Source organism: Abrus precatorius, unplaced genomic scaffold (assembly GCF_003935025.1).
Source record: "Abrus precatorius isolate BTA unplaced genomic scaffold, Abrus_2018 Scaffold6, whole genome shotgun sequence".
In the NCBI taxonomy this organism is placed as follows: Eukaryota; Viridiplantae; Streptophyta; class Magnoliopsida; order Fabales; family Fabaceae; genus Abrus; species Abrus precatorius.
The window spans coordinates 23,504,267-23,519,072 of NW_020874406.1; the positions used below are offsets into that span (position 1 = coordinate 23,504,267).

The following is a 14,806-nucleotide window of genomic DNA, read 5'->3' on the forward strand; positions in this document are numbered from 1 at the left end:
AATAATTGATGACGTCGCGGTCAATCTAGGATTTGATTTCGATACGTATGTTTCGAAGTATACTTTTTTGATATAAAAATTGAGGGGCATCCGGGTAGTAGATCATGATAGAGATTGAGACTAACAAAGGAATACATTAAATATAAACACTCACCCGCCATATAAAATATTCTGATACATATAATCCATGGTAGATGAACATACACATAATCCAAAATGTAAATAGATACCATAACAAAAAGCATGATCTAGAACTTACAGCCACCATCTGTTAAGTGGTTGAAACTCCAAGATCCACTGAGTCTATTGCAACAGTAAGAAGCAACTGTTAATACTATTGGCTTCTTAAATCTCTATTCCTAAAGTAAGGTGGATTGTGATGAGAACTATGAGATGTCCCATAGACAAAAAGAAGATTTCTTTGTTGGATTAGTTTTTATTCTCATTAGAACCCAGCACAAATTCCAGGATGTCCCAACAAGGCATTCATTCAACAACAACATTGACTAGTTCATACTCAATCAAGGACAAGTTATTATCCTCCTTAACAGTGAAATTAGCAGGTTCCGTGACTTCCACACGGCCCCACTTGTCCACAGCAAGCCTCATTGATCCTTTGAACATGTCAATTTTGGCATTACGCAGGATGACAGTAGTTCCCTCTTTCATCAAATCCACTGAACAGAAGCATAATTGGAACCAGGAAAATGTTCAACATCAAACTATACATATCAGCAATACTGCTGAACATTAAATATGTGCCACAAAAAGAAACTCAGTTCATTCACCAGCAACAAGACAAAATGATGTCATAAATGAATAACTCATTTGCAGAACGATGTTTTAAGTCATGTTTGAAAGATTTGTTAACATAGCAATTTAATTTGAAAATTCTAAGTAAAAGAATTCAAAATTGTTTCAACTGCAAACATGGAACTTCATTTAAATTTTTATGTTGGATGCAACTTTACAAAGTATTACAGAATTACTATTTAGGAAGAATTCATGTAATGCAACTTGAAAAGTATTACACAATTTTTATTTAGGGGAGAATCACAATCTAAGAATGCTCAGTAAAAATATTAGGAGACACAGGGTAGTAGACATGAATTGAAAGGATGAAGGGAATGTGTTTGGGCTAAGTTTCTGTGCATCTGTATAAGTTTGGATTAATCTTTTATTTTCTGAAATTTTCTGTTCCTGCATGGAGATAGTCTCCATTGTTCTCAGGTAAGAAAATCAGTTCCTATCTATGATTAACCCATTAATCACTCTTTGAGCATTCCAAACTACTTTTTTGGTTAAATTGCTCCTATGTTGGAATTATTTTTTCCTAAGGTTTTCCAAATTTAAGTTCCCAACAATATATGACCAGTTGTTCTTGGTTGTGGTAGAACCCAGATCAAATCAAATAGTGAAGCATAAAACTCAGGAATAACTGAATAACAAGGTCAAAACTAGCAAGCACAACCTCATGGCCTAAGGAAGTGACAAAGAAAAGAAACATATTAAATAATAAAAAAGATACACTTTTTCAAAACCAAAAACAAGAGTTCAAAACCTAGTCAATTATGAACTTTGGCAAAACTATACACTACAAATTCTTGACAATCACTCTTTACCAAAAAGTTATCAATGAAGCCTTGGCGTATTATGCTTTGATCCAGGATATTTGTGTGTAAACCAGAACATAGGGAAGCACCTGAATTACACCGTCTTTTGCTTCCATGTGTTTTTCCCAGTTACATCAAATTTTCATTTCCATGATTCATAATCCTACATCTCCTCCAGTAACTTAAACCTCTTCTATAGGGTCAAGAAGAATATACAATACAGAAGCAAAGATACATCTCAATGTTAGATGGGTACACAACAAGGATCCAGTGAAAACGTGTGGAAATGCTATCATTTTTTAAATCTTTTTCCTCAAATCACTTATCACCATCAATCTATGATACATGGTACAAATATTTTGTCTTTTAATTGCAAATGAGGATGGAAGACAGCAGTCATATTCATGATACATCGTATACCACAATTAAGGGACATATGCACACAGCTACCACTTAAAAAGGACAACCTGGTGTTCTAAACCTCCTGCCATGGTGGGTTTCAATAAAGGGTCGGACCCATTATGGGTCAAAAATGCCAAATTTAGTTCGACTCTACTAACTATGACTGATTTACTTGCACAAAGTACCAGCCAATGTGCTATCAATTGACATTCTAGATTGTTTGGCATAAGGAATATTATCTATCCAACAACACACTTTTTACAATATTCATCATCAGATATTATTTCTAATTATGACATCTAATAGGTTACCAAATTTCCATATATAACTAATAATAGGAAGATTGAGACACTCCATCCAGAACCAAAATATCTATCAGAGTCAATTAGAGGAGGCCCAAAATCACATAGTTTTAAATTAATGAACAAATCTAATTTGATTCTCACAGGTGAATCACAAATTTAGACTATTCAGAAATTGCACTTTCCTTTGGCTGTTCTCCATTGGATTGCAAGTTTGCAACAGCTCCATATCATATGGCCAACCCAAATGAGAAAATATTAATACATGAACCAAATTTTTTGTGTTGATATAACCTAGATGCCCAAGGCATTATGAGATTTTTTAAGGTTATCATATGCAGGGCCACACACGGGTTTTGCCCATTTTAGTTAGGAGACCAGAGACTGGTTCAGATATGCTAAAGATAAATAGGAGAAGACAATTCTTTCTTTGTTTCTTTGATTTCTGTAAAAACTTAACACAAATTTTATATGATTTACGTTAGTGCTAGAAAATGCTAATGCACACATCAAATTGAACCCTTTAGGGTAAAAAAGACCAGAAAAATACAACACAACAACTGCCCAGGTTCATCTCCTGTTAGATAGATATTTTAGAAGTTGCCGATCATTTTGTGACAAAAATAACTATGACCCTACTATTTATGTAAGACTTACCATAATAAGTTTTTAATTACTGCTAGCACGTTAAAGGCCGTATGTGATAATAATGTTAAATTTGGGTTAAAACTACTCTTGTAAGTACTTCCAATACAACAAAGACCAAAAGTAATACTGTGATAGACATCAGAACAGAAAATAGCCTTCCAGAATTCCACACAAAACATAACTCAAACAGTAATTACAGATGCCCATGAAAGTGACAAAATAAAGCATTTGATGCATGACTGTTGACAAAATAAAGACCAAAAGTAATACTGTAATAGACATCAGAACAGAAATGATATGCTCACAAAATCAACAAAATAAAACACTTGACATATGACGTGAATACTCCATGAAAATTAACAAATAAACACCCTTTCCCCCCAGCCCAAAATAGAAAAATTTGGCAAGAATGTAAAGCAACAATGACAATAACGGTACCATGATGCAGCAAGAAAAACTTGCACAGGGGCAGGCTTGTGAAAGTAATAACATATATACCTTGATCATTTCTTGCAGTGAATATGATCATTCCAGTCTCATCACCAACCAAACATTCAGCAATTCGCATTTGACGGGGTTGAGAACCACCTTTCTGCATCACCATCTTAGTGTTGACCACCTTCACAGTTAAAGTGTGGCCACTGGTCCCTGGACGAAGCTGATCAACCTTGGTAAACACTGGCTTCCTCAATCCTGGTTTTGCATCCGCCATATCTAAAATCCTACAGAACCACAATAACCTAAACTAAGACAACATAAAGACTCAAACAGTGCACACACTATGCTTACTTTATAAGATCTTAATATATAGCTCGGAATCAAAGTTTGATGAATGGTTTCCCAGTACATCGGTTTTGCATATGAAATTCTCACTTGTTACAAAATTTTCACCTAAGGGGAAATCCCATTTAAGCCAATGTGAACTAAAATACATGTAAGAAAACGCAATTAATATAGGGTACCTATAATCAGCCTAACCCCAGCTTAAAGGGGTAAGAAAGTTCCGAACTTTTCAATATCCCAAGGTCAAATACACTAAATAAGAGCAAGTTAGCACCGAGGAATAATCATAAGATCCAAAGTCAAGCCAATTTAAGAATTCCATCAAACATGCTTAAGAAATTTCAAATAAACTTCACACAAAAAAAGCTATAAAATTTTTGAAGACTGGAACTTGAAACCCGAACCAAAAGTAAAAAAGAGAAGCTTTTTCTACGTGAAAATTCCGATACGAGTGTGGATGAGCGAAAGCAAAAGATAGAGAAGCTAAAAGGGGGAGGAGAAAGAAATGGAACCTGGAGATTGGAAATGGGGTGTAAGAGATGGGAAAGAGAGAGATCCGAAAGTGAGACTGAAAGTGAAAGTGACCGTGGAGGTCGGGTTTTAAGGAGAGAAAGAGGAGAGAGTTACTTATCATTCATCACAGCACAACAAAACGCATAAATAAATAAATTATTTTTATTAATATGTATTTAATGATGTGTAATTAAATATTAATAAATAATAAATTTTTGAATAATTTTAATAATAGCTTTAATGATAAAATAAAATATAATAAATAGTAAGTTATATTAAAAATATCATTTATGTTATTATTGTATTAAATTTTATAATATTATATAATTTTTAATAAAAATTTACATTTTTAAATTTTTTTAATAAGTAAGAAATGACCAATTCATTAAAATTAAATGAGAAAAGCATTAAATATGTATTATATTTTCAGGATATTAAATGCATAAAATTTTATTTAATGTTTGCTTTATAAAGCAAGAAAAGGATTATTAGAAAAATAAGTATGGAAATATTGAAAAAATTATAATTTTAAATCTTTCTACCATTAAAAGTAATAAATATACAAAATCTCTAAAATTTAATTTAAATTTATAACATTTAATTTTCTTCATGCATTAAATTATGTGATATCATATAATTTTTATAAAAACTTTATTATACATATGTTATTATTTCGTGCCAAATTAAATATTTTTATAACATATTTATGATTACATAGTAATTATTTAATTTTTTAAATTACATGGATAGATTTCTTTTACCATAATAATATAATTTAAAATCTATTTATTAAATAATAAATTTTAAAATTTATTACAAAGATAAGTAAATTTAATAATGACAAATGTGTGTTGAGTAACAGAAAAATTTAAATTCAAATTTAAAATTTAAAATTAATCAACTTAGAATTAATGTCTAAATTTAAACTTTGAATTCAAATTTCAATTAAAGTGAAAGAAAATTTTAAAATTTAATTTCAAACTTCAATTAAATTGTTAGAAAAGTTAAAATTTAAATTTTAAATTGAAACTAAACAATATTATTTATCAAATTATATTATGTGTCAATTTTGATATATTATTAAAAAAAATAAGAGAAACAACTTAATACTAAAATGTATTAACATTCAAATGGTAGAATACTATCATTTACATTTTGGTGTATTGTACAGATCCACTATGATATATAACATGTCAAATTTTAATGTATTGAATTTTTTTAATATTCTTTTATATAATAATTTTTTAAGTATTCAATATTTTATTAAAGATAAATCTAGATTATAAGAGGCATTCTAATATGTTAAAACTTTAATAAGAATTATTTTATTTTAATATTTATTTTAACAAATAATTTTTAAAATTATCTAATTACAATAAAAATATTGTACACAAATATTTTAAATTTTAGAAATATATTTTATAATTTTTTCAATCTAATAAATTTTTAAATTTATAAAAAAGTTATTATACTAAGTTAGTTGTTGATTTTTTTAATTTATTAATTGATTTTCAAATAAAAACAATAAATTCTCTATGTATTAAGTGTTAGTGAAGATAATAGACAAACAAAGAAGGATTTTATATCTTCTCATACATGAAATAATTATTACCATTAATTTTATAAATATTTTTTTTAATCTTTAAGATATTAAATAAATTATAATTACTGAAGTATCTATCATTATCAATATCATTTTTTTCTCTCTAAAAAAAATAAATAAATAAATCATAATTCTTGATTTAAAAATGATATATATACACTCTCAAATTCATAGTAAGTACCATAGCAAGTATTATTAGCAAAAATTTGCTTTTCGAAACGCTTCTTTTCTCAATCATGTGTAGAATTTCAACCACAATTAATAAAATATCTATCCTTTTCCCTTAATATATAATTATAAACAAATTAACTATATTTTTTAATCTTTACCTTTTAGATATGTACGATTTTAATTTTTTTAATTTTTGTTGTTCTTATTTCTTATAGCACTTTAAATATTTAAATTAACTCTCACTTCAAAATTTCATTGAATAATTAAAAATATATATAATAAAAGTGCATTATTATTAGTTTATATAAAATCTTTTTTTATTTAATTATTTTATATATTATTTTAAAATTTATATAAATCAATAATAGATTACATCTTTGATATATTTTTTATTATTATTTTATGAAATTTTGGGGAGGAGGAATTTAATTTAAAAAAGACTAATTATAAGTAATTAAAATTAGAGAAGTTAAAATCACACATAACTTAAAGCACAGAGTCTAAAAGTACAATTAAATAAAAAATTAATACCACTTCTAATTCTTTTTATAAAAAATAACTACAAATTTTTTCTATTATTAAAAAAAATTCAGATACTATAATTAGTAAATTATTTTTATATTTTTATTTATTATAAAATTTATGTTAACGAAACATGCACCTATTATTTATTATATATATATATATATATATATATATATATATAAGTGAATATTTTTATTTGTTTAACATAAGTCATCAATTTAATTATCTAATGTTATAATATTTTAAATACAGTATAATTTATGTTAGATAACTATTTTTTATTATTTTTAATAAATTAAGTTTTTTGTATATTATAATTTGTTCTTTTATTTTTGATGTTGAGATTTGTTCTTTCTAAATTAATTCATATCACACTTAGGGTCTTAAGGATTTTAATCACTTCGATATAAACGTACTTATTCTTTGCAAATAAACGTGTGATAGAAAACTTTAACCAAATATTTAAACTAATTTTAAAAGTGTTTATTCCGTAATATTTTTCACTTATTATTTTAAGATGATATTTTAATATTGAAATCTCTGTCTTTAACCAAGACTTAACCCTTCCCTTTTTTTCCATCGTTATTTATCGTAACTATACTCATTATCCGTGTTTTCTATTTTATCTTTTAATATGTTTTTCCTCTCTCCACAATCTCCAACCCCCTCACTTATAGAATTTTTTTTTTCAGCCCTTCTATATTTCACATTCCACCCATTAGAATAAAAACTTTGATATATCAACAAAATCAAAATAAAATAAAATAAAAACATTGTATATAAAACAGATCCGATCTCACCTAGAGGGATTGTTGTATATAAAACAGATCATAAACGAAAATGGTAGAAAACAAGAGTAGTTTATGGCTGCTAGCTCACAAATCATTACTTTTGCTGAATGTTTGCTTCTTTTTTGCGGGAAACCTTAATTTGCAAAATGAGTCGTGTACACAATGTACTGCAATTTTACTATATATGGTATTAGAGAGACCTTAAATGTATATAGAGGGCAAAAGTTTGAAGTTCAGATCCCACAACTCAAAAGTGGCATTAACAAAATCGTAATGTGCTCCTTTCAAAGCAATCGTTTTCTTCACAACCCCATCTCTCACAAATGGGTAAGTTAATAGATTCCCTAGCGATACATTCACAGCTTCCTGCATTACAGTAAGCAAGCAAAATCTTATATTACTAAAGGGTATTATAATTTGGAAATAGTAAACATTAATTCAATGCTAATAAATGTAAGCATTTTGTGGTATATACACAAGCCCTTGTGTAAAAGGGGCAAAGTATCAATGTATCATTTACTTACCTTCTCGCAGTTACTACACTGCTCTGAGAAACTTGAACCACTTTTCTCTGCTTTAACCTTGTTCTTTGCTGGAGTACATATTTGGACCCATTGCTCTATGAATTCACTGTAAAGATCACAGAGGAAGAATTATTTTCAAGGTGGTTATGTGAGTCAACTTTCTTATTTCACCAATATTAATGACGAGAAGAGAACAATCGAGTTTATGAAAATCATTGTGCACTTTAATAATATCAATTTTTTAAACATGTACTTAGAAGAGACATAATAAGAATCGATAAGTTTTTGTTAAAAATTATAAGATATTACAAGATTTAATACGTTTCTATCATTAAATATAAATAATTTTTAATAGAAAAAAATTATACGCCATTACCACATTGTCTCCAATAAGGCAGAACCAAGAACCAACGACAAATAAAGAATGTTGTTTATGACTTCATATTCACTACCATTAATATTGGCAAGTGAGTAATGAATCTACTAAAGCACTGAACATTTCAACTATGTGAAGAAAGGTTTTGTGAATCCCCACATACCTTTAAGTCCTTAAAAGTTATCATAATAGTTTAAATTAATTTTCATTATATGCACTTTCAGCACTCATCCTTTTGGCAAATTTGCATATTCCTTCTTTAGAGAGATCTTAGCAATAGTAATGGTGACTTGCCTTGCAGTTGCCCCGTTATCTGGGATAGACATGAGCCCCTTTATACCTCCACAACAACTATGTCCAATAACTACAATATTCTCCACCTGTAAGTCATACCCATTAGAATATAAAAGCAGGTGAAAAAAAAATGTTACTCAGTTTAAGAGAGAGACATTTGATTCATTTATGCTAACACCATACCATACATCTTTCCATTTTCTTCAAATTAAGGATAAAAATGAATGGGTCAACTTTAAATGAAATGTTAACATTCATATATACTACATAAAACATGTTATATTGATAAAATAAAATAAAAATGTGTTGACTATGCTGATGAAATATACAAATAATTGAATATTTATATCTAAATAAAACTTTTCTTTCATATCCATATTTATCTATTAAGATATTTTTTGAAGTCTATGAAACCACAGTAGATATCTGCATGGTGGTTGAAAGGTTGATCATTCTGCTTTAGCAATGGCACCAATTCAAGGATTTCGCAAGTAATTCATGTACCACTTTTGTCATCTAATACCAGTGTTTTGATGAAATAGAACAAGTTATGCAACTTGAAATGTGTGTGGATCCCTACATGAATAATGATCCAACATAACAAATTGCCTCCGTCACCAGAGTTTCTTCTATCTCATGTAACCCTCCATTTATAGAATAAGTAACAATTTACCTTTAAATGCAAGACTGCATATTCAATGGCCGCCCCTGCTCCTGAATACTTCGTCTACAATAACAAAAAGCCAGTGTTTTAATTTGAAACACCAAAATGACAACCCAAAAGAAGACAACTTTGGATAACAAATTTGACACTTTTCTCTCTAAACTAACGTAGGATTTTGTTTAAAATACACAAACTCTTGTATTTTCAAATTGCCCATCTAGCTAATTGAGTTGCATAGTCAAAACATCAACCATTAAGAGAACAAGATAAACCTTGTCATATGGTGGTACCATGTTGGCGATGTTTCGAACTACAAAGGCTTCACCTGGTTGGAAATCCAGAATATGAGACGGGCAAACTCTTGAGTCTGAGCAAGCAAATACCATAAACTGCATGTATGACAAAATAATATATAATAAACTATTAATGACAACATTTTGTTTATTTAAAAAGGATCTGACTTTTTAATGTAATGAAAAATATTGAAGGTCAATGCTTAGTAGATCATAATAGATTGAAATAATATAAAATTGAAATATTTAAAAATATATGTATGAAAAGTCATAGATTTATATATTATCATCTAAGAAGATTAGGACCAATTAATTTTATATATTCACATAATGTAAACTAGTATACATATAGTTAGTTATTGATAATAGTTAACAAGTGCTAATGTTGATTTAATTAAACAATAGTTGGGGGGGAATTAAGACTTCATTATTAGATCTAACAACAGTAAATCCCTTCATACTTAATTTTGTTTTCTTATTTTCTTTTCATTAGGGTTGAAACCAAACTCAATTAAACCACAAATTAATGTACCAACAGGTGTGGGTGCAGAAACCATGAGTGCTGTAACTAATAACATGACTAACCTTCGGGCTCTGTCCTTTGGCAAGTTCGCCATACAGATTGGGATTCTTGCTGAAAAGGAGACAAAGCATCCACCAAATGTGCTAGTCAAACTGTAATTCTTTTACTACTTAAATTCAAAAATACAATAAAGCATGCATTGAAAACCAATTGATTTTCTCTACCCGACGAAAGAAGTGTCAAACTTGATACCAAAGTAAAGTGCCTATATAGCACTAAAAGCATTTTTGGTCTACTAAAAGCATATTCTTATACCTGAAAAATGTTGTATCTTCTTACGGTTTCAACCTATAAATCCTTCTGCTCACAAAAAGATGACATGCAGTTTTTGAAAAATATTAATTAATTTTATTTTTTCTTTAAAAAACATATATTTTTTTAGGTGAGTAGAAAGATTTGTAACCTAAAATTGAAAAAATTATATATAATATTTTCATTTTGTACATTTTATGTGGCTGAACCTGGAAATAAGAGTAGCATATTCTTATACTAATTATAATAGAGATTTCTAAACGAAAAGGTTTCTAATTCTAGAAGTACAGAGACAAATGAAGGAGAGGACAAAAGGAGAAGAAAGACACACTCGAATTTCTCATTCTTGAAATGGATGAACCCAGTTTTGATTCTCTTATCTGGGTTAAATAGCTTTGAACTCGCTGCATCAAGCTCTGTTGTCAACTCCTTGATCTTTGAGGCGGCAACACCACCAAGGTCAGTTTTCTCACTGCCAAAAGTTGATCCAAACAATTGCATAGCATGAAACAGTAGTAAAGATAGAATTTTTAAGTATATAATAGTTATATACGAAATTAATTGAATCACATTTACACCTAGCATGTTTAGAATGGTGTTTAAACATGTTTAAAATTATGTCAATACAAAAATTATAATACGGGCTGTTAAAATAAAATAAAGGTAAATTTACAAATACTAGTGCTTGTTTGGATGCATTAGAAGTTTTCAAATTTAAACATATAAATGTGATTTAAAATTTGTATCAATATGTTTGACAGTTTTATTATAAATTATAACTTTTGATTTAAGTTAAAAAATTTACATAGATTAACAAAATTAAAGTTGAAACTTAAATTTACAAATTCTCATGTGAACACACACTAATCAAATTATATGGGAAAAAAAAAGTATTTGGGTGAATTTACCTGAGAAGCTTGGTCAGAGTTGCGATGGCTTCATCATATGATTCTCCTGCCATATCTTCCTTCTGCTTTGGTCCCAAACATAGACACATCAAAACAAGAGCATTAATCTCTTCATTTAAGGCTTTACTTTCTTAACAATAAAAATAAACGAAAAGCATGACTTTAAACAAGGATAAATTAGAAATAATAAAATTAATTTGTGTCAAAATTAATATATCAACTAATTTTAATAGTTTTGAAATCTAAAATATAAAAGGTGTTCAAGTAATAGTTTTAATAATGATAGATTTTATCACACACTTTAATGTTATATATATCTTGAGAGGAATAAAAGAGAGAATAAATAAATAAATTAATATATTGAAAGATGTACAAATTTGTACTATTTGAGATATTTAATTTTGTAAGAATTAAATATATTTTACACTTTTAAAATATATTAAATTTCAATTTTAGTTTTATAAAAACATAATGTAGTCTTTATAATTTTAAAAATTATTATCTGGTCCTTGGTCACTCACTATTAAATGATAATATAATTAATTTAGTAACATATTTTTTATGCATATTATTTTTAAAAAAAAGTTACATCAATAAAAAAAATAAAAGTTAATAATCTTTCAAAATATGAAAAATAATTTTATATAAAAATTAAAATCAAAATTTAATATAACAAAAACAAATATAAACGATTGGCCAAACAACGTACCGAGACAATCTCGCCTGTACAACACAACATGCACTTTTTTAATGCTCCAGCCATTTCTTTACCCTGCAGGATCTTCTTCCCACTGCCAAGCACACAACAATCATTTTCCTTTTTACTGGGCAAGCTATGTTTGAAATTGAGGTTGTACTATAGTTTAGCACACGAGAATTTTATATATTTTACTTATTAAAAAATATATTTTATATTTTTAAGACATTATTAAATATATGAAAACTGTGGCATAATACAGAAAATGTGTGCACAAAACATATCATATACAGTTACTGTCTTTTGTATATTTGATGTCAAATTTTATGGTAACAAATGGCTTATTCTTAAAGCATTTATATTTTTCTCTAATATTTACTTAATAGAATATTAAAAAGAGTAATTAGAAGATAGGGCAAAAGAATGTAACATTACTCTATACAAAGGAAAAGAGGGTAAATAGCAGAGTTTGTGCCACATTGTTGGAAAATGCAAACCTTGAAAGCTCCTACAATGCTAATTTGACTGGGGTGATTGGACTTTACATTCTACTTTGCCCCCTGAATGAAATTGTTGGTGAAGCAAAACGAGAGAAGAAAAATAGCTAAACTGTGAGGTGTTTTCACTAAATTGAACTAAGGAGAAGAAGTTCAAAATGGAATGGCCACCCAGAAACTAAGGGGGAGAAGGAAAATGAAAATAAAATTGAAGGGAAGCATGCGCGGACAAAAGGGATAAAGAAAGCGAAATGTAAGTTAATAGAAGCTATGGGTTTGTAACGTACACTGTTTCCTTATCTCAATTCTGAAAGCCAATCTGAGTGAACACAGTTAACTAGATAACACGTGTCCTTAAAAGCCACAAAACGAGGTCATGATGATAAAACTATCCTACCATGTATAAATTAAATGTTTTCTTGGTAAAAAGGAATATTTTGTGATTATGATTTGACGCTGTTGCCAATTTTAACATTTGAATGGATGATGTTTGTCTGCTTTTCAAGTAGTCCCTTCAGAATTTTATTTTATTCGTATAGGCCAAAATATGTTTGTCTTGGCTTTGCAGATTAACAATTCATAGAATATCTATAGCTATCTATATACAAAAATTTAAAACTATTGTCTGTTTGGAAACAAAAGAAAACTCTGTTTATACGCAAATTGAAGCAGGCTTCGTGAGAGGGAGGAATTTTTCAATCGTCTATAAATGGAGTTATTGATAGTAAACAAATTGGCTAATAGTCTATTTAAAGTATAATGACCTGTTTAAAACTTTTTTCAAATAATTTAAAGCTTAACACATTAATTTAATCTAAAAACTAAAACTGACTAACAATAATTGATCCAAATTTAAATATCTTTAAAATGCCTATTGTCTTCAATTTTATAATTTTTATAAACAAAGAAATGATAAATTCTAAAAATAAATAAATCCGTAAATTACGAAATGCAAAATTAATGAAAGAGAATAAAATTCAGAATGTGATAAAAATAAATTTATAAACAAATAATTATGTATATAATATGATACTATAATGGCATTTATAAAAATTTATAAAAATAGTTTATAATTTTTATAATTTTAATAATTTTAATAAATTTTTAGTATAATTTATTAAAATAAAATTTTTAAATTTATTACAATAAATTATCTTAAATTCACATGTGATAAACAAGATTATGAATACTTATTTAACTAAATTACTTATTTAAATATACTTTGAGCTTCATACTAAAGTTTCACGTGAGTTAGCCCTCCTATTCAGAAAAAAAAAAAAAGTTTTACGTGGGTTTTGGCGTGAAATATAAGAATAATATTATTTTTATATTTTATAAACGAGTGTAAATTTGGTCGTAAAAAAATATAATAGTTAATATAATAAAAAATAAAAAGGATAAAAAGTAAAGATATATGTAAATAGAGTGTAAAAGAAAATGATGCGAGAAAATTAAAATTAGGTGTATAATGCCGGGAATTTAATTTTAATATGGTGTTTTTATGATATATTTACCGGAATATGGACTTTTCTGTATAATTACGAAGGTGTGGTATTTGAAAAATCGCCAGAAACGATTTTTGCAATGTCTAGGAGCCATCAATTTTGACTTTTCAATCTTTAATTTTGACTTATTTGTCAGGCAAAAATACAAACAAGCACGCGTATTTAATTGGGTACAGATACTATGCAAAGTCAGTAAAATCGCAAGTGGCGACTTTTACTAGCACAATAATACATTGTCCTGCAACTGAAAAATCGTGAGTGGCAATTTTTACTAGCACAGTAACGTATTGAAATGTCGCGAATTGAATTGGAACTATGCTTATAAATAAGAATTGCACCATGCCGTATGCGCAAATGAGAAAGGGAAATACGAAAATCGCCAAGAAAGAAGGATCTTATAGAAGAACAATATCAAAGAGGGAAATAAAATGGTTCAAGACGTGACTATGGAATCGCACAAACATATTTCACAACGTATTCGTACTCAAAATGTAAGTAAATATTTATTTTTTAATACATGCAATGTAGTATAATAAAAAATTTTCTTAATTTTATTTGAGTTATTTATTTTTTAATTAATGCAATTTATTTTAAGTTTGTATAAAATAAAGATAATTATTTTAGTCTAAGTAAAAACATAATAAAATTTATAAAATTTTAGTATTGGATAATTTTATTATATTATTTACTTTTAATAAAAATTATTATCATTGAAAAATATATAATAAATTATTCGTACTAAGTGTTAATATTAGCCATTGTATAGTATTAAAATAATAATAATAATGATAATAATAGATGTAAAAATAAGTAAAGCACAATTTATATTAAAATAATAATAATATTATGTGTAGGTATAATT

General features: G+C 27.6%; 2 protein-coding genes across 6 annotated transcripts; both read right to left on the bottom strand.

The window, feature by feature from the left end:
- Positions 1-117: 117 nt before the first annotated feature.
- LOC113869356 (uncharacterized protein At4g28440-like) lies at positions 118-4,350 on the bottom strand. 2 transcript variants are annotated; one of them, XM_027505646.1, is made up of 3 exons: positions 4,261-4,350; positions 3,464-3,687; positions 118-677 (listed from the first exon to the last, which is right to left on the bottom strand). In XM_027505646.1, exons 2-3 carry the CDS (start codon positions 3,675-3,677, stop codon positions 487-489), a joined length of 405 nt encoding a protein of 134 aa, XP_027361447.1. In that variant the 5' UTR covers positions 3,678-3,687; positions 4,261-4,350; the 3' UTR covers positions 118-486. The 2 variants fall into 2 exon arrangements, with proteins under 2 accessions (XP_027361447.1, XP_027361448.1); XM_027505647.1 differs by lacking the exon at positions 4,261-4,350 and adding an exon at positions 4,182-4,211 and having other exon boundaries at positions 140-677.
- Positions 4,351-7,306: 2,956 nt separating this feature from the next.
- LOC113868378 (carbonic anhydrase 2-like) lies at positions 7,307-12,767 on the bottom strand. Of its 4 annotated transcripts, XM_027503864.1 has the most exons (11): positions 12,727-12,767; positions 12,440-12,502; positions 11,955-12,036; positions 11,246-11,307; positions 10,669-10,809; positions 10,088-10,136; positions 9,482-9,598; positions 9,219-9,272; positions 8,546-8,631; positions 7,876-7,981; positions 7,338-7,717 (listed from the first exon to the last, which is right to left on the bottom strand). In XM_027503864.1, the coding sequence occupies exons 3-11, from the start codon at positions 12,006-12,008 to the stop codon at positions 7,553-7,555; spliced, it is 834 nt and encodes a 277-aa protein (XP_027359665.1). In that variant the 5' UTR covers positions 12,009-12,036; positions 12,440-12,502; positions 12,727-12,767; the 3' UTR covers positions 7,338-7,552. The 4 variants fall into 4 exon arrangements, with proteins under 4 accessions (XP_027359663.1, XP_027359662.1, XP_027359665.1 ...); XM_027503862.1 differs by having other exon boundaries at positions 7,307-7,717; positions 12,440-12,764; XM_027503863.1 differs by lacking the exons at positions 12,440-12,502; positions 12,727-12,767 and adding an exon at positions 12,378-12,420.
- Positions 12,768-14,806: the final 2,039 nt, after the last annotated feature.

Coding starts and splice junctions, on each gene's coding strand:
- LOC113869356 (XM_027505646.1), bottom strand. CDS start 3,677: ATGGCGGATGCAAAACCAGGATTGAGGAAGCCAGTGTTTACCAAGGTT. Junction 678..3,463: donor CACTGCAAGAAATGATCAAG/GTATATATGTTA, acceptor GCTTCTGTTCAG/TGGATTTGATGAAAGAGGGA.
- LOC113868378 (XM_027503861.1), bottom strand. CDS start 12,008: ATGGCTGGAGCATTAAAAAAGTGCATGTTGTGTTGTACAGGCGAGATT. Junction 9,273..9,481: donor TGGTACCACCATATGACAAG/GTTTATCTTGTT, acceptor TTGTTATTGTAG/ACGAAGTATTCAGGAGCAGG. Junction 7,718..7,875: donor AGTGTAGTAACTGCGAGAAG/GTAAGTAAATGA, acceptor ACTGTAATGCAG/GAAGCTGTGAATGTATCGCT.